Raw genomic sequence first — 19,881 nt, 5'->3', positions numbered from 1 at the left:
CTGAATGAAACAATAAATGAATGAACATGAGTCAGTATCAGCTTGCCAAAGGCTGAACAATCCAAGGTCATTCTTGGTAAGTGTTAAATGAGATGTAAAACAATTAACATTATAAAAATTCATAGACGGAAATGTCATTGTAAGCTGAGAGGTCAGGGAAGTTTCCAGGAGATGACAGAAACGGAGCAAAATCAAGAAGGATGATAACGACGGTGATAGCGATAGTGCCATTTATGGAACAGTTATCATATGAGTAACAACCATATGGGCTAGGTAATACTATTACTATACCCATTTTACTTAGGAAACTGAGGCCCATGGAGGTGAAGAAACTTGGCCAAGTGACATAAGCTAATGAGTGACAGGGCTGTGAATCATAGCCAGCTTCAGAGCCAGATCCCATGCCAGCAGCTGCCAATGCTCTGCCCCCATCCTCTTGCCCTCAGCTTCCAACTGCTGGCACTCAAGTCCCTCTCTTAGTGCTTACTCTGGTTTCCAGAGCCTGGTTTTGCCTAAGCAAGCATGGGGCTGAAAATACCAGGAAATTAAACCCCTCCATGCTCCCTACCACAATGCCATGCTATCCACCATCCCCAAGAGGAGGATGTAGAGACTCTGGCAGCTGAACTCTCTGAAGGGCCAGGCCTTCAAAAGTGGCCGTGGGCAAGAGTTCAAGGGGAATAAAAATTTGAACCTGCAAACAGAGGCCAGACCTTGGCACAGATCTGTTCCTATAGCAAGCTTGTTATCATATCCTAACATCTGGTCCAACCACATCATGCTTTCAGGGAAAGGCTCAGAGGGAGGGTCACATGGGCAGGTGACCTGGGGTTTAATCCAGCCCCTTGGAGTTTTATCTAGGACCTATGTGACGAGCTCCCTAGCTTCCCATCCCCTAGAGAAGCTGTCAGACAAAGCCATCTGCAGCCATGGGCTTTGTTCCTGAAGAGGTCTGGGATGCAACCCTGGCTCCCACCCTTGTTTTCAGTGATGGGGCAAAGATGCTGCACCTCCCTGAGCCTCAGTTTCCCCTCCTATAAAACACAGATGATGACCAGGGTTTGCTGTGGGGATTAAATAAGACAAGTGCCTGCATCTAAAATGGACTCCACCCATACATTCTCTAACCTGACATCCCCACTTCCCCTGTCTAGGAGCTGCCATGTTCAGAAATAACAAAAAACATCAGGCTGCTTGCTTCAAGTTGCCAATGAGTGATGACTAAAGTCAGTAATTAATCCCAGCTTGAGACCGAAGTGCAGACATTGTTCTATTACGGACCTTACCTCTGCAAGAGAAGCATCAGTTTGCCAGCCCACTGGGGCTCCAACCAGCAGAAATCCCTGGGCTGCCACCTCTGGGAATCTCACACTCATCAAGAAGTGATTCTATCCCTTCTGGGTGCCAGGCACTGTGCTGAGGGCTCAACTCATCCGTTCCAGCCCAGGAGGCAGAATTCAGGACAGAGTTTCACCCTCTCGGAGCTCCACTGCCAGCCCCATGCCAGGCCGGCCAGGCCTCCTTCTCTGTTGTTACAGAGAGAAATTCTCCCACACAGGCAAGTCCCTTAAAATAGCCTTTTGGGTCTGGGCCATCAGGAAACGGGATAACGCTGGGTCAGAATTGGGCCTACCATGAAAGAGTTTACAAAGCAGCCACTTCAAAGGACAGGGACAATCCCTATATGCTCTGAACACTTAGATGGGCAAAAGCAACCAGGGCAAGTTCCCCACGAGGGGCACCTTCTCACAGAAGCCTCTGTAGCCCTGGGCGCCCTGAAAAGGGACCAAGTGTGTAAGACACAGTGATGGTGTAAAACCAGGCACAGACTGGGAAGGGGAGGGAGGTTACATCTGCCTGGGTTTGTGCTTTCTTTTTTTCTTTTTTTTTTTTTGAGGCGGAGTCTCGCTCTGTCGCCCGAACTGGAGTGCAGTGGCCAGATCTCAGCTCACTGCAAGCTCCGCCTCCCGGGTTTACGCCATTCTCCTGCCTCAGCCTCCTGAGTAGCTGGGACTACAGGCACCCGCCACCTCGCCCGGCTCGTTTTTGTATTTTTAGTAGAGATGGGGTTTCACCGTGTTAGCCAGGATGGTCTCGATCTCCTGACCTCATGATCCGCCCGTCTCGGCCTCCCAAAGTGCTGGGATTACAGGCTTGAGCCACCGCGCCCGGCCGGTTTGTGCTTTCTTAACAATGCTACCTGCCCTCTCCAAACCTCAGGTTCCATATGAGTCAAATAAGGTTAAAAATACATATCTTAATGGCTGCACTGGGGCCAGAGGTTATAAATCAAAGGCCAGGCAATGCCTGGCACAAAATGGGAATTCAATATGTAGTCGCTATGTCAGAGGCATGTGAACCAGAGCAACTGTATCTTGAATAGGGGCTGGGTGAAACAAGGCTAAAACCCACTGGGCTGCATCCCCAGATATTTAGCCATTCTAAGTCACAGAATGAGATAGGAGGTCAGTAGAAGATACAGGTCATAAAGACCTTGCCGATAAAATAGTATGCAGTAGGCTGGGCGTGGTGGCTCATGCCTGTAATCCCAGAACTTTGGGATGCTGAGCCAGGCAGATCACCTGAGGTCAGGAGTTCGAGATCAGCCTGGCCAACATGGTGAAACCCTGTCTCCACCAAAACAAAATACAAAAAACACAAAAAATTAGCCGGGCACAGTGGTGAGCGCCTTATGGCTACTCGGGAGGCTGAGGCACGAAAATCACTTGAACCCAGGAGGCGGAGGTTGCAGTGAGCCACGATTGCGCCACTGCACTCCAGCCTGGACGACAGAGCGAGACTTGGTCTCAAAAAAAAAAGGAAAACAGCATGCAGTAAAGAACATAGTTAAAACCCACCAAAACCAAGATGGCAACGAGGGTGATCTCTGGTCATCCTGACTACTACACTGTCACCAGCACCATGACAGTTTACAAAGGCCATGGCAATGTCAGGAAGTTACCCTATATGGTCTCATAAGGGGAAGCATGAATATCCACCCCTCGTTTAGCATATCCTCAGGAAATAACCATAAAAATGGGCAACTAGCGACCCGACCCTCGGGGCTGCTCTGTCTATGGAGTAGCCATTCTTTTGTTCCTTTACTTTCTTAATAAACTTGCCTTCACTTTACTCTATGGACTTGCCCTGAATTCTTTCTTGCTCGAGATCCAAGAACCCTCTCTGGGGGTCTGGATCGGGACCCCTTTCCTGTAACAGCTCTATGATGATGGTGGTGATACAATATGGGCCAAGGTCTCCTTTAGTGAGAGTACTCCTCAAAAAAGGAAAACAACGTGGCTTCTCTACAAGGGACCACACAGTGATGAGCAAAAGTGCAAACCAGCCCACATTCCATCAATCCCTACCCCACCTGGTGCACCCCGCAAGTTCATTCTCAACATGGGGCATTGCTTCCACTCCTGACTCCCTGAAGTTGTGGTCAGATCTGATAAGAGTGATCAATTTCCAACAGGTCTGAAGTTCATGCTCCAGGGATCCCAGAAACAGGCTAAATGGTCCCACATGCCCCACCGCAAAATTTATGCTGCACTGACACACACGCACAGAGTCTACCCCGACCCAGCCGTGAGCCTCCACCCAGGCTTGGGGAGGGTGGCTTCCTCACCAGCCAAAGGGAAATGACAGCACAGGGACAGAGAAAGCAGCCCAGTGGAGGGGCAGAAACCACAGCTGTTTCCCCTTTGCTAACTCAGCCACTTAGATATCACTTCCCCCGCTCAGGTAACAGCAGGGAGAGATGGGACTGGGAATAACTCTGTCTTTTCCTGTTCACAAAAAATGATTGGTTTGGAAACAAGGAAAACCAGAGGCCGTTTTCTAGAAGAGATCGTCACTAGGAGCCTAAGTATTCCTGAGTCAACTCTGTCTATGAGGCTTCTCAGGCGAGGTGGCTGGGCAGGTGAACCTTGTTTAAAAATGCCCTGGGCTCAGGAAAAACTCTTTTTATATAGCATCCCTGCCCTAGATAATTAAGAACCCAGATTGGGGGATCAAGGGATCCCCTCACACAGCTATCATCTCTGGGCTCAGTGCTTTCCAAAGCAGCTTTTATACCCACCCTCCCCTCTGCAAGGCAAGCCTGAAAAGAAGCAGTTGCCCCATTTTCTAGATGGGCAAATGTAGTTCTAGAAGGGGTAGGTGACATGTGGAAGATCTCACGGCTTGAGGAGCCAACCAACCAGGCCTCAGGTGAAACCGTGGAGCCCAGGCACCCTGGATGTGTAATGTGTCATTAAGGGGTCTCTGTGGGGACAGGGCAGGCTTTGGAGCCAGCAGACCTGGGTCAGTGCAGGCCTCTCCACATGCAGCTTATTAGCTGTGTGGCATCTGGCAATTCATTTGAGCTCTCTGAGCCTTTGTGCTCTCACCTGCACAGTATGGATGCTGGTGGGAGCTACACGCTGCGTGGGGCTGTTCTGAGAACATCCATATGAAACGCTTAGCACATAGAAAACATTTAGAAAGGTCAGCTGTTATTTTTATTATTACATTTTCCCTAAGAATAAGGCTTACTAGACTATCTGGGAGTGTGGTAGAGGTCAAATAAATGAAGAGGTAGTTTGAAGCATTGCATTTATTTATTTGTTTTTAGAGACAGGGTCTTGCTGTCACTGAGGCTGGAGTGCAGTGGCATAATCACAGCTCACTGCAGCCTCCAACTCCTGGGCTCAAGTGATCTTCCCATTTCAGCCTCCCTAGTAGCCAGGACTACAGGTGTACATCACCATGCCTAGCTTTTTAGAATTTTTTTTTTGAGACAGGGTCTCACTCTGTCACCCAGGCTGGAATGCAGTGGTGTGATCACAGTTCACTGCAGGCTCAACCTCCTGGGTTCCAGCCATCCTCCCATCTCAGCCTGCTGAGTAACTGGAACTACAGGCGCATGCCTCCACACCTGGCTTACTTTGGCTTATTTTGGCTTATTTTAAAAATTTTTTCACATGTACCCTAGAACTTAAAGTATAATAATAATAATAATAAAAAGGCCGGGTGCGGTGGCTCAAGCCTGTAATCCCAGCACTTTGGGAGGCCAAGACGGGCGGATCACGAGGTCAGGAGATTGAGACCATCCTGGCTAACACGGTGAAACCCCGTCTCTACTAAAAAAAAAAAAAAAAATACAAAAAAAGCTAGCCGGGCGAGGTGGCAGGCACCTGTAATCCCAGCTACTCGGAAGGCTGAGGCAGGAGAATGACGTAAACCCGGGAGGCGGAGCTTGCAGTGAGCCGAGATCGCGCCACTGCACTTTAGCCTGGGCGACACAGCGAGACTCCGTCTCAAAAAAAAAAAAAAAAAATTTTTTTTTAGAGATGGGGTCTTGCTACATTGTCCAGGCTGGTCTGAGCTCCTGGCCTCAAGCAATCCTCCCTGCCTTGGCCTTTTGAAGCAATGGGATTACAGGCATAAGCCCCTATGCCCAGCTGAAGCACTGCATTTAAAACTAAAACAAGTTCAGGCCAGGTGCAGTAGCTCACACCTGTAATCCCAGCACTTTGGGAGGCTGAGGTGGGTGGATCACCTGAGGTCAGGAGTTCGAGACCAGCCTGGCCAACATGGCAAAAGCCCATCTCTACTAAGAATACAAAAATTAGCCAGGTGTGGTGGCACATGCCTGTTATTCCAGCTACTTGGGAGACTGAGGATCTTTCCCTCAGTCACATCGCTTGAACCCCAGAGGCGGAGGTTGCAGTGAACCAAGATGGCACCACTGCACTCCAGCCTGGGTGACAGAGTAAGACTCTGTCTAAAAAAAAAAAAAAAGAAAAAAACTAAAACAAGTTCAGAGAGATCCTGAAGTAAAAGGCAACATTAGCATGGATGGTTCAGAAGACATAGACATGCTGGGCTCCCCTCAGGCTGTGAGGTATTGGCCCCCAGACCCTACGACGATAGGCACATTCTCTCTCTTGCCACTGGGGGAGTGTGGATGGAAATTACTCCACCTGAAACACAGCTGCATCAGGCCTTCCCATACAGGGCCCTATGCTAGTTAAGACCCAAAGCAGCTGACACCTCACTTCCTGCTGTTCCCTCTTCTTCTCCTCCTCAACCCTTCCTCCCCAAGAGCCCGGGTGCAATCAACTTTTTATGGGGAAGCCAGATCTCTAGCAGTGAGAGCTGTAAACAGGAGGGGAGGGACTCTGCTGGCCAACTAAAGAGTCCCCCAGGCAGAGCTAGAAAAAGGTTCCAGTCCTTACCTAGCTCTGTTCCAGACACAGTCGCAAAAACAGCCCTGGAGCCCACCAGGAGGACCTCAAAATGACTATTTAGCTCTCTCTCCCTGCCAAGCCCTTGGGAGAAAAGGAAGGTTCCGAGGTGTCTTCAAAATAAACTGAATTCCCTCTGCTGCCATCGGAGGCTTCAGAGCTGGCCCTGAGCTTTACTATCATCCTTCTCTCCCTCATCCACCCTCGGCTTTGCCCAGCTTTTCCTTGCACATTCCACCTCCAGCACCTTTGCTTTTCCCTTTCTTGGAATGCCCTTTCCCAGTTTTCCCATCTATATCCTACTCTTTCCCAGCCAAATCCTAACTGCACCTCAAGGCCCATCATGAAGCCTGCCTTCTCCAGTCAGTCTTCCCTGAAAACTCCAGTTCACAGAGCGCTCTCCCTCCTCTGAACAGCTTCAGGACTTAGTGATTGTGATAGCAAATACTTACGCTGCTCTTCATAAGGTGCCAGGTACTGGTCTAAGCTCTTTACAATTACAAACTCATTTCATCTTCATCATAACCCTAAGAGCTAGGTCCTACTTTCCCCATATATATATATATATATTTTTTTTAACTGATGAGGAAACTGAGGCTCAGAGACATAAGTAACTTGCACTGGATCCCACGCAGTGAGTGGTGGGGCCAGGATATCCCAATGCTCAGTCAAGGGATACAGCACACAGGTGCTCTGGGACAACACAGCCTCCCAGGTGCACCCTTCATCCTCAGGTGGTGCTGCCTGGACTCTCTGGTTTTCTCTCTCAGCAAGCCAGCTGTGCTGGGGAAGAAGTGGCACTCATAGATGAGGGTGTCAGAGACCAGGGTGAGAATCCCAGCCCTGCCTCAGAATTACTCTGAGTTGAATGACACGAACCCTCCGAGCTTTATTTCCCCACCTATAGAATGGGGATAAAAACACCTACCTAACCACGTGGGGTTGTTATGAGGTTCAAGTAAAATCGCCTCTAAAGGCATCTTCTGCATTGCCTGGCACATAGTAGGTACTTGTATGCTAGTTCTCCCCCTTCTTATGGCATCTTGACAGCCTTGCCAGACTCTGACTAGCACCATGCACACAGCAGGGGCTCAGTCTCTGCGGGCTGACGTGGTGACTTGCCTGGGGGTTACCCAGAGGCATAAGAGGGATCCTCCTGTGACCCCCATCCCCTTCACAGCTAGGCTCCTGACCTTTCCATTCACCTGCCTGCCTGTGACTGGCTGCACTACAGGCAGCAGAAGCCCGGGCCAGGCAGGAAGCAGCACGCTGCTCTGGGAATCCGCCTCTGGAAGCCCTGATCACTCTATTGGGCGCTTCCATTATTTTTGGCAATTGTCATGGCAGAGAACACCTCTGGCCCTCATTCAGAACCTATTTCCAAGCCAGAATCTCCACCTCATTTCCCACACACACCCCTTGTCCTTCCTGTCCCCTGGGTCCCTATCCTAATCCACTATCCCTTTCCTGGATTCTCAGAACTCGAGAGGAGTAAGTGGGACTACCATGTGTATAACTCTATTATTTGTTTCATTTTGTTTAATTAAGAGGTAAAAGAGAATACAGTTGCCCGTTAGACTTTTTCTGGCCAAGAAATAGTCTGGTCAGTGACTCAGGCTGAGGCAATTAGAAGGCAATTTGCAGGGAACTGCTGTGCAAACCCAAAGTCAGAAGTCCTAACAACACTTCTCTAATTCATAGCCTTCACGGTCAGTTAACTCATGCTGGCCCCGGAATATCTCTTTGGAAAATGCAGCAGCTGGGGCTTGTATTTCTGGGCTGGAATCGGTCTCATCTGACCTCAAATAGGTTTATTTTTCCCTTCTCTTCCCTTCCCCTCTGCCTGCCGCCACACATGGTAATTTCTATCCTGGTTTGCCCCCCAAAAGCACTCACTCAGCTCGACACAGGGTTGCGATAAATGGCTGGCTGTGCTCCCTGTTCCAACGGCTTTGAAGGATGTGGTCGGTTGTTCCATGAGCAGAGAGCCTTGTCAGACCTGTGAATCACCCCTCGATCACTTCCCTCCCCAGAGAAGAAACCGTTCCCATGCTTGTACATGTGTAAGAGAAACAGAGAGAGAATGCAGGCAAGAGTGCTAACCCATGCGTGGTGCTGACCTTGGGGCTAGGATCCTATTTGACTTTGCCCTTACCCAGAGCAACCTATTTCCTTCTCTCCCAACCTCTGTTTCTTCCCAGCTTACCAGAAAGCTACCACCAGATCCCAATGCTCAGCTCCAGGAACCCCTCCAGGTCTGAACAGCTGCTGTGTGTTTATCTGTTCCTCTTGGAGGCTGGGTGTTTTCCGTGGGGCGTGTAACCCACTTCCCCATCAGACTATGAAACACTGGGCTGTTCTTCTTGCCTCAGTCTTTCCTTTTCTCTCAGATTCACCGACTGGGTCCTAAATCACCTGCAGTGCCTTGGTGATCAGGAACAGCAGATGGCAACTAGTATATGGTGCATGTCCATGGTGGGGTCAGGCACTGGGTAGACACTTTACCCCAAATTATCTCAGGCCAACTTCCCAAAAGCCCTGTGAAGTTACAGATGAGGAAACTGAGGCTCAGAGTGACATCCCAAGGTTGCACAGCTAGGAAGTGCCAGAGGTAGGATTCAAGCACTGATCTGCTCAATACCATACTCATTCCATAATGGAACTGGTCCTGAAAAAGACCGTTGCAGGCTGTGGCTGCACATTCTCATTCCTGTGGGGCAGGAGTCACAATCTAAGGGCTGAGAAAAAAAAAAAAAGAAGAAGGGCAGAGAAATGAATGAGTTTGGGGCCAATTCCTAAGCATGTAGCTCCCAGGACCAAGAATAAAATCTGGGATGATCTAAACAGAGGAAGAATGTATTATTTCCACAGAGTCAACCCTTAATTTATTAGCCCAAGCATTACTGGGGACCAGACACCAGCCTGAAGTTGCTCTATTCCTCCTGCCTCACAGTAACCCGCCTGCGTTGCCCACCACGAACTCACCTGCAGGGCACATGGTAGATGTCTCCACAGTGAGGCAGTCCTAAATACAACCCTGCACTGCTCTGTCACCACGGAACAGGGCTGAGCCTGGCCTTCCTGCCCAGATTCTAATTGAGAAGAAGGGCCCCACCTTATATCCACATCCTCCTTTGGAGCTAACCTGACCTGCATTGCCCCAGATCTGCCCTGTGCTAGCTGCGAGACCCTAAGCAAGTTGGTGAATTGCTCCAAGTCTCAGTTAATTCATTTGTAAAACGGAATCCAAAAACCTACCCCACATTAGGGTACATTCAATGACCTGCAGGAATCACATGAAAACATGAGCGTTAAATATGTTTCACCATCGACGGTAACTGCTAAACTAGCTATTATTTGCATTCCCTAAAGAGTCCTGCAGAGGATCAGAACATTCATGATTGGTATTTGTCTGAAATAAACAATCAGGAAGTAAAACAACTGTGAAAGTGCAATACCTCCCAAATCCAAATAGATATAATTTCTTGTTTGTTTCAGATAAACGAGCTTTTCTCCACCACCATATGAATTGATATACACCTATACCTGCCTGTGAGCACAAAGAATCAAGTGGACCTGAATTCAAATCTTTACTGAAAAACTTTCAAATGAAGGAATGTGCATTCTGCATCCAGCATCATCAGGACCATTTTCAGGACAAGCGGTCAGAGGTCAAAGCCAGTTTACCTAGGGTCTCCCCAGGCAGAGCTCAGAAAGCCAGGAAAGGAGCCTAGCTTCATGCCAGGGAGCCTGACCTTAGTAGCAGCTGCCTGCCCTTCTCAACCCCACCTCAAGCAGGGGCCTGGCAGAGAGGAAGGAAGCCAGGGCTGACAGTGCCATCCACATGATGGAGGCTACTTGTGTGCCTTCATGAACAGACTGAAAGCACCGGACCCTTGGTGATCAGGCAGCTCCCGCTCCCCATGGGGATGAGCAAACCCTTTGCAGAATGTCCTGGGAGAACCTTTGCAGTGTGTTCTCAGCACTCTGGAGCCAGCAGAGCTCCTCCTGCAAGGGCCCCAGGCCTCTCATCGGCTAGCTCTAGCTGACACGCACATCCCGTAAAACCTCTCTGCTCTGCAATTTACCAAACCACAGACTCAGAATTCACCATCAGCAGAGGAGAGGCTGGAAGGAGGCATGCTCCTCCAGTGTAGAGGGTTTCCAGAACACAAAGGCGATGGGTGCAGCATGTCCTGCCAGCTGACCACACCAGAGAGCCTTACCCACAACACTTGAGCTTCTGGTGTGTGGTATCCACCGTGCAAGAGCCAGGAGAGAAAGAGGCTGCAGCCTCCCCCAACCTGCTCCTCCTGCCCCTGTCTGTCCCACCAGGCCCTTTCTATTACTTTCTTTCCCCCTTTCTATTATTGGAGATGCTTATGTTATGTATTAATATATATACAATGCCCCAAATGGGTAGAGACTTTTTGACCACCAGATATTTGTCCTCTTAACCAACCCTAACCAGACTTAGGGTACATGCAGTGAAAAAAACCCACACGACGGGCAAAAGGCCAGTTATACCGAGGTGCTGTGAGTAGCTGTGTTACAAGTTACTTTACCCAATCTGGCTCTCCATTTCCTCATCGGTAAAATGAAGGAGTTGAGCCAGATGAGTCTTTGGGTCTCTGCCCATTCCACAATTCCACAACACATAACACTTTCTCCTCTCAGTGTTTTCCAGAACCCTAGTTCAGAACTCTGTATGGCCCCATCTGTTCAGTGACATCACTCCCTGCCCCAAACAGTGTCATCGATTCTTCCTCGGGAAGCGGAGATGTCCCGGGAAACACTTGGTCTGTAAAAAGGAAGGAAATGATCATTTCGAGGGAACTGGACAGGACTTCTTTTGTATTTTTCACATAGAACAAGTTATTGTCAATCTTAAAACCCAAAATCTTCCTTCCTTTTTGCCAGACCATTAATAGCTGCTTTTCAAAAATACTTTCTTAGTCAGAATCTCACCAATAATAAGCTACCATTTAATAAGAGCTTACTGCGTGCCAGGAACTGGGCTAAGTGCTTTACATAGATGATCTCATTTAACTCTTCCGACAGCCCTAGGAAGTACATACTATTATTATCCTTACTTGAAATTGAGTAAACTGAGGCTGGGGGAGGTTTAAATAACTTTCCCAAGGTGCTAGTTAGTGGCTAGTTAGTGGCTGCGCGCCAGACTTTGAGCAAGACCGTTTACCTTCAGAGCCCCAGCACATAACCTTGCCTTTCAATCCTGTCTGCAGTGGGCCCCAGTTCTAGTTTGTTACCAGTGTGTCCTGCATCTGCAACCTTGGGCACCATCAGTGGGAGCTGAAATGTGAGGTTTCTTCTAAAATCCAGAGTTGGAAACGCACCTGCCTGGGTCTCAGAGCAGAGAGTGCCATCTGTTGAATGCAGTGCCAAGCTCAACCGAGGACTACAAATGAGAACCCTTAAAACTTAGCCTGCAACATTTGAGAAAAATGAACCCTGGGATATACAAAGGGACATCTGTCCACAGAGCAGGTTGACCACCTGGTGACCCAAGCCCTCCAAAAAGACCTTTCTTGTAACAGCAGTGGAAGATGCTTGCTGGACCAGACGACACAAAAGAAACAACTCTCTAAGGGTGTCAGGGATTGGCCTCAACAGGCACCCACCTCCCTGCCTAGTCAGGAACTTGCCTCCACATTTACCTCCTCCCCATCTGAGCCCAGTCGTACTTGCTCAGCTGTAAAGAAACTCAAAATTCAGAGCTACACTGGTGACAAAGGCAGAAAGAGTAGCCCGAGGCTGACATTGCCACAAACCCCAGTCCCTTTGCAACAGTGGAAGAAAAGGCACTTCAGAGATCTATGTGCAATCCAGGGCAGCAATCAGCAGCCTGTTTTAACTGTTAAGATTAATGCTTTGAGCCTTCAAACTGCTCCTCTAAATACCCAATTTGCAAATAACATGCAGTCCTCTGTGCTCGGGTCTCTTCTATCTCAAGTACAGGAGCACAGACGCTCGGAGGGGTCAAGGACACCGTGTTTACTTCCTAAGGTGTGAGGGATGGGAAGACAGGACCGGCTGAGATGAAAGGGGAACTGTCACATAGGCTCTGGAGCTGGCCCAGTCAACCTTAACCCCTTCTCATTAAGTTTGGAGGAGGAAAGGGGAGGGGCAGTCGGCGGTTCCTCGGAGACCACAGCAAACATTCGCCTCCTCGTGTCTGAGATGGAGCATCACTTAAGAGGAAATGAACCCGGTTAAGGGTCACGTCCAGAGGAGGGATAAAAGGAAAAGCCACAATTCTCCTCACACCGACGGACACAATGGCTTTAAGAGGGAAATCAAAGCTCAGCGCGGAGGGTGGAGGTTGGGCGGGGGGGCGGCGGCTTCCTTCTGCCCCCTGCCCCAGGCCTAGGAAGGCAGAGACAGAGCTGGCGTGGGAGGCAGGGCGCGAGGCTTCCCTCTCCAGGGCGCGCTCTGAAAGCATCTCGGGCTGTGTGAGCGTGAGCGCCCAGGGCCCCTGGGGAGGGCCAAGGAGATGCGCTTTCCCGACGGGGCTGCTCCGCGAGGGGTTGACGAAAGCTCCCCCCACCATCCATCAAAGGCGGACAGATGACTTCACCGTTGTAACAGACAAGGGCAGCCACTTGCCAATTCCAATGCCAAAAAAAGAAACCGGGGAGGGGGAAGGAGGAAGGACAGAAGAGGCTTCCCTGGAGATCACAGCCCTGCGAAGAAACTCCACGGCTGCGGGGTGCCCAGTGGGCGCTTAGCTCCGGGACCTCACAGCGGGGAGGGGCGAGGGGCCATCCGGGGCCCTCCGGGTACCTCGGGCCACCCCCCGCAGGGTCGGCAGGGGCTGTACTCACGTAGTGCTTGGAGGGGTTCCTCCGCTTCTCCACGTCCACCACGGTGGCATCCTGCACGCAGTAGGCGAGCATCGTCCCCCTCAACGCGAGTGGCGCCCCCGGCGGCGTCACCTTCTCATCCCGGCCGGGCTCCGGCTCCTTCTCCAGCTGCCCGGGTCCCGGGTCCGCCCGCCACCCCGGCCCGGCGCGCCGAACGCTGCCTGGACTCCCGGCGCCCACAGGTCCGGGCCTGGGGACGGGGGAGGGTCCCGGAGGGTGCGCGGGCTCCGTGTGCCCCGGGGGTCTCCCCGCCGGCCTGCCGCGCGAGGGCCCCTTCACTCCCGCGCGGCCGCCGCGCTCCGCTCGCCCGCTCGCTCTCTCCGCCGCCCGGTGGGTCCGGCGGGAACTGGCGGAGCACAGGAGGGGCGGGGGTGTGTCCCGCCGGCGAGGGGACGGGGCGGGGGCCCCGGAGCCTGCTGTCAGCGCCCTGGGGAGGGGCCGGCGGCGCCCCTTCGCCGCTCTCGGGTTCGGGCTCCGGGGGGATCGGCGCTGGCGGAGGCTGTGGGCGCAGAAGGCGGAGGCAGGGCCTGGCAGGCAGGGAAGGGAAGGGAAGGGAGGGAGGGGAGCGAGGGGAAGCGCGCGGGGAGGGGCTCCGGGCCGGGGGAGGGGCTCGGGGCGACGGGGAGGGGGCTGCAGCCCGGCCCCAGTGGCAGGGGCGGGCCGACGAGCCCCCACCCGAGCCCAGCGCGCAGCCTGCGGCCTGGTGCGGCACGGGGCTAGTTCTCCGGGCACAAAAACTCAAGGTGGCCTCGCGGGGAGAGGGAACGGGGAAAGTGAGCCCAGCGCGCCCCCATCCTGGCTTTCCGCCTGGGAGCGGATTTGTGCCTTTTTGTCCCCACTTTTATGTCCCCCTACCACTTCCACCCCCAGATCTCTTTAATGAGAAGTAGTTTATTACCCGGCTGTTACTGCCCAGGCCCCCGAGGAGGAGATGGAAATGGGGAAAGGGCCAGCTTTAAATCCTTCAAGCCAAAGCCTCTTTGGACGAACCACCTGCCCCTCTGAAGGTCATAAAGGGTGAATTCTCCCTGGAAATGTGATCGATTCGTTGCCTGGGTCATCCATGGATCTGGGCTTGTGTACCTACCCTGTGACATCATTTACCAATGACAAAGTTACAGACTCTGCATAACACTACTGCCTTAAGCCCAGGGCTCCCCTGGGGACCCTCCCCAGGCTGGCGACAGGGAAAGAAGCATACAATGGTGGGAAAACCCACCCGGTTGGAGGCCAGCTCACCATGAGCCCCAGGCTCTGGCATTCTCACCCCTCCCTATAGTCTGGAAAACCCACTTTCCAAGCCACTTGTCCGTGGGCCTTGGACTTGGAGCACAGTTACTACTTAATTCAATGTGGCTTCCCCTGTTCTGGTTCAATATTTTTTTCCCATTCTGCTTTCAAACATTTAAAGGGGTAGTGTTTTCACAACTACTCCAGTTGTTTCACAATCACAATAAAGCTTTGTGACTGTGGACCCATGTGAAACATCTGAAATGAGGACAAATAATTTTATGACCTAATTGCATTAATACTTTCTTCCGTGCGTCCTCTAGACTATCAGAACCCAAGCACAGATCTAAGGCTTTATTTATTCACACATTTGCTCCGTACAGAGTAACCCAGTATTCCTCCAACCTTCCTGGGGAAGGGCGCCAGGACACCAAACGATGGCACAAGACAAAGAAAAAAAAAATTTAAAAAGATGGATGAGCCTACGGTGCTCAGACTGTGAGAGATCTTGGCACTAGGCCAGAGCTTCTTGGTCAGAGAAGATGATAGAAAACTTTTGTGAATGTTGGAGCAGGAGTCCTGGGGAAGGTGCACCTGGTAATGTTGCTCAGTTGATGGGAAAATGGGAGCACAGGGCATTACCTCCAAGAGCAAGGCTTATTCCCTGAAATGATGAGAGGTAGACCTGGAACGAATCCTCTGCATTGAGCTCCAGAACCTGGGAGGGTGCTGGCCAGCTCCAGGTCCTCTCTGATGATGGATCAAGACAGCCTGTGAGTTTGTGATATAGAGATTCATCATGGCTCTTGGGTAACTCATCTTCTGTGGATGGCAAAGTCTTCTGGAAGTGCTAATATAGCCTGAAAAGCCATCAGTGAGGGGAGCTGGTGTTTAGCTGTTGTAGGGGGAAGAAGAGAAGGGGGTTTAGTTTGCCTTGGGTCCCCTTGTGAATGAAAGCAGTCAGCTCACCTAAAATAGCCCTAGTGGTTTCCTTATTACCCTTCTTTTGTACCCAGATCCACAATGAACACGAGAAATTCGTAGGAGAGAGGGGCCAATGCTTCCCCTCATCCTAGCGGCCTACAAGGTGGTAGCCTTTTTCCTGCCTAAAAAACTCCCTGCAACTTGACATCTTATAAATTCAGGCCTTTAAGCCTGACTTGAGCATAATCCCAACTTCCCCCTTTGTTCCGTAATTACCTAAATTGGAGGGAGCAAGTGAGTGCTCCCCACTCAACCCCATGGTGCCAAGATCTGGGCAGAAGTTATTTCTTCCTGTGTGAGAAAAATGTCTTCTCTGTACTGGGGCTGTATGTCCAAGGGGATTTAAGTATGAAATGGTGCAGGCTATCTCTTCTCTGGATACATTTCAACCTCATGCAGATTTATTTCCCACAGTGCCTTGGGAATTCCTTTCTGTTCAATACACATTTATTGAATGCCTCACATGTGCCTGGCAATGCCCCAAAAATGACAGAGACTGGGGGATGTTTCCTTGGAAATAGGGACTGTTCATCATTCATTAAATACCCCAACTATGCATGGCACACAGTAGGTGTATAGGATGGCCTGTGTTGAAAACATCTGCTCAAAGAGCTAGTGCTAGAGAAGATTAGAGAAACCCCTATTTTGTCACCTCCACCCGTGAACTGGGGATGACTCCAATCCAAGGACATTGTGTGAGTTAAAAATGACAAAATATAATTACAAAAAAAATTTTAAGTTTAGGATAAGTAAGGGAAAGGGAAGGTGAAATAAAGATGCAAAGTGATACCTGAAAATCTGATTTTTCAAAAACAGGTAATTGTAGACTGCTTAGAATCAAAGAACTTTCCAACTAGAAAGGACGAGAAGTTCTTTATTTCTCTTATTTTACAGAGGAACAAACCAAGGCCAAGAAAAACTAAGCAAGTTGCTTGATGCCACATAGTCAGTTAGTCCCAAACCAGCTGTCTTTCCCCTCCACATTTATGTGCCTATACTAGGGCAAGAAGAGCTCGTTTAAAGAGCACACTTAGCACACCTGCAGGTCTAGAATGTTGCACTCACTCAAACCCTGGAGCCCTTGGTTCCAGTTCTCCATTCACACAAGCACACGAACTCGTGATGCCTGGACTTCCCAGTAAAGAGGACTGTACACTCCTCTAGAGCAGAGGCCGTGTGTGTCTCCGTGGTCCTCTGTGTACATGCAGATTCCATCAGCGCCCCTAAAACCTCCTCTCCCATGTAGGGCCTTTGTGACCACCCCAAAGAAGACAACATACAGGAAAGTACTGGAAACCACAGAGTGCTATATGAAAGCACAGTATAACCTTCTCTTCCTCTTCAGACAATTCCTAATCACACATTTGTTTACTAATCATACATCACCCTACGACAGCTCAGCCTTCACTGTATTGACCCTTATTTATATCTTTTATTGTTATTTAACTTTCCTGTGTTTTGGGTTCTGCCTTCTAAACCAGCAAGAAGCCTTTGAAAGCCTTGAGGATAATGAACTTAGACTTGGACACCACCCTTTCCCTCCCCACCCCCATCATCCAGCACCTCTGCCACCTGCCACCTGCCACACACACCTGCCCACCCAGCGCAGCAGGGCTTTATACATGCCAGGTCCTCAATAAATGGTTGTCTTTTTAAATTACTGGGATCTCAGCAGATATTTGTAGATACTGCTGGGACTAAGCGATGCCTAAGAAGAACTGGAGGATAGAGTCTCAGAGCAGGAATTACCCAACCTGGGTTCTGGTCCTGACCCAACCATAAACCAGCCTGTGACCTTGAAGTTCTTTCCCATGTCCAGGTCTCTGGTGCTTTTTCTGGCCCTTTCCTTGCTGTGCAATGGTGGATAACTTACATAAACAGGTCTGGCCAGACTCTTCCCCAGAATTGTGTATATTTGAGTGAAATTTGGGGCCCTCTTCTGGCCAAAGTCGTTTTAGCACTTTTACCTCCCGCCGCAGGGACAGGCAGGAGGGCCTGGGATGAATAACCTGCCATTCTACAGACGCTAAGCAGTCCAGCGCTCATGCTTCTCTCTCTGTTTCTTCTCATCCTCTTCCTCCTTTTTCTTCTCCCCCACTCCCTTTCTCTCTCAAATCAGCCCTGATATATTTATTGACTTATGTTTGGGGAGTGTCTTGAGGATGGTCCCTCCTGAATGTGGAGCAGACAGCAAGGCCAACTGCCCAGGGAAGTAAATTGCTTGTCAGGTTTCTCCTCTCCTTGCTGGGGAACAGGACCAGGATATGGCCCCAGAACTGCCCCACCACCCAGCCTCACTGTTCACGAATTCTAGCCATAGTAACAGGCCCCTCCTGTTGCCAAACCACCAGATGGTGGAAGCCGCCTCTGTCTGACACCCAGCACAGTAAGTTCATCAGTGAAATCTCAACATGCTTCTTTACATGGTCCCTTGAGAGTCTCACTCTGCTGTCTTAGCCTAGATTCTGGTGAGGGTCCGTGTACAGCAGAAGGTTTTGATAGAACCACTTAGAATTCCAGCCTTAGCAAGTGACCATGCCCCTGGAATACCAGAGGGAAATCTGGGAACTTGCACAGCCAAAGAGGCCAAGGACTTAATTAGATTCACAGAGGAAAACAATATTATTCCATAACTCCAGGCTGCATCCCTAACCCTGACCAGACATCTGGCCCCCAAACTAGTGTATTGTGTTTTAAGACTTTCAGGAATGAGTGTGGATGGTTTCATACTGTCTATCTCAATAATTGAACATACCTTGAAGTGTATTCCTGGCTGGGAGGGGGTTGCCAGCATCATCTGGGTATAAAAGATCAGCCTGTATGGTTCCGTTTTAGTGATAAACCACCACAGATTTTCTTTTTCAAAATCCCCTGGATTTTCCAGAATCCAGCAAACCCTGAGTTGGCCTCTGGAAGACAAAGAGAACAGAAAAGAAAAATACCACGGGGAATTCAAAGGCAGTTTCTTTAAAAATAGCCTGAAGCCACAAATAACCAAAAATATGAGTCTGGTTTTGGTTTTATCCCCCCCCCTTTTTTTTTTTTCAGTTCTCTTCAAAAATGGCATAGAAATTACTGTTCTTTGTCCTGTTTGAACCTACACGTCTCTTCCAGGTGAAAGATTTAAGACTCTCAAAGTCAAGTCCAGCTTCAGTTCAAGCCCTGTCCTATCTAAAGCAGAAGATATCCCCCTAGTTTGTTCTTTTCTTACCCAATGGGTGAGAGACAGAAAGCCTTAGCAGGCTGGGTTTTGCCTACATGGGTGAATCTGCCTGGGATTTGGATGGTCATTAACAAGGTATTGCCCTAGGCAGATTGCTGTGATCTTACCTCCTAACAATATGAACAGTGTATGTCTTAGTTAAGACTCGTTGGTTTACAAATACTAAAAATTGAGCTAAGCTAGCTTGAAAAGGGGGATGGGGGTTTTTTCCAATATATAGTAATGTCTCATGGAATCACACACATCCTGGCTTCTTGAAGTAGTAGAACCAGGAAGTATCAAATCTTTAAGAACATAAGCAACAATAATTTTCTTCATCTCTTATCTCTGCTTAGCACTGTGTGTCTGATTTACTTTTTTGACGGCAGACTTTTACTCGTTTCTTCACTCATGTAGCAGGAGCCTCCCACAACACGCAAGTGTCTACCAGTCTCTCAGTTCCAGACACACCTAAAGATTTGCTGGCTGCCTCTGGAGTCCAGTTCCTAGTCTACTGGGGAAAAAGAATCTGATTGGCCCAGCTTGGGTCATGCGTCCACCCTGATCCAGTCAATTACCATGGGCTGGAGTCCTGTGAATTTGATCATAAACCAACACCTTTGTTTAGGGAATTAATTCTAAGAATGAGGGCCACATTGGGGCCCCTTCAAGTTACTATTCTTTAAATATTTATTCAGCATTAATTTAATGAAGCCTGGGAGAAATAAGTGTTCTATTAAGTGTGCACCTCTTCATGTACACTTAAAGTAAGGCATTTATTTATTTGTTTTTGAAAGCTAAAACAGTTTTATTGGATAGTCTAAAGTGGATTATGTATTGCTACCAATTAATGTCAAGACCAATTCTTATACAACAATAGTGATCTTTGTAGATACTTGTGTACTCAAGAAACAATAGTAGTTCTAAATTTGTGCTCAGATGTGAATAGTAGCACACTTGTAAGTTGACTTAAAGTTCTGAAATGATGCTTCATCAGACAGGGTTCCTATATCAAAGACAAGAGTCATGAGCCTAGAAGGGAATAAATAAGGGACAATGACTCAAAGATTAGCAGTACTGTTGAGTCATTACCATCCTCTAGGCTGACCAGTCCAAGAAGAATTGGAATCTTGAAGGAGAGATTATATGGAGGAGCTATAGTTTTGGGGGATGCAAAGACCTAAGATGGGGTGGGTGGGTGTGGTTAGCATCCAAGAATGAGTTTCTCCTTAAATTTCAGTGTAAAATACGGCATTTATTCATGGACTGAAAGCAATGTTTTCTGAATTGTTTTTTACTTCATGGTTTTTCACACCTGGATAACGTTACTCACATGCTTACCATAGATAGA

The 19,881-nt window shown here is 49.4% G+C and overlaps 1 protein-coding gene and 1 long non-coding RNA gene across 3 annotated transcripts in view; both read right to left on the bottom strand.

Annotated features, from left to right (window-relative positions):
* The window catches only part of SH3PXD2A (SH3 and PX domains 2A), a 261,353-nt gene extending 247,702 nt beyond the window's left edge, over positions 1 to 13,651 (bottom strand). For both annotated transcript variants that reach the window (XM_033183812.1, XM_033183820.1), the window contains exon 1: positions 13,076 to 13,651. In XM_033183812.1, coding sequence (XP_033039703.1) covers positions 13,076 to 13,147 — 72 coding nt within the window. In that variant the 5' untranslated portion in view covers positions 13,148 to 13,651. The remainder of the gene's footprint in view (positions 1 to 13,075) is intronic.
* A 1,032-nt stretch (positions 13,652 to 14,683) lies between these two features.
* On the bottom strand, positions 14,684 to 19,226 carry LOC117064476. The gene is made up of 3 exons (XR_004429482.1): positions 18,084 to 19,226; positions 16,119 to 16,181; positions 14,684 to 15,239 (listed from the first exon to the last, which is right to left on the bottom strand). It is a non-coding gene; the product is annotated as an uncharacterized LOC117064476 (long non-coding RNA).
* Positions 19,227 to 19,881: the final 655 nt, after the last annotated feature.

This window comes from Trachypithecus francoisi, unplaced genomic scaffold (genome assembly GCF_009764315.1).
Source record: "Trachypithecus francoisi isolate TF-2019V2 unplaced genomic scaffold, Tfra_2.0 Contig01579, whole genome shotgun sequence".
Lineage (NCBI taxonomy): Eukaryota > Metazoa > Chordata > Mammalia > Primates > Cercopithecidae > Trachypithecus > Trachypithecus francoisi.
The sequence above is the reverse complement of the archived record's forward strand: the minus strand, read 5'-3'. Positions and strand labels throughout refer to the sequence as shown.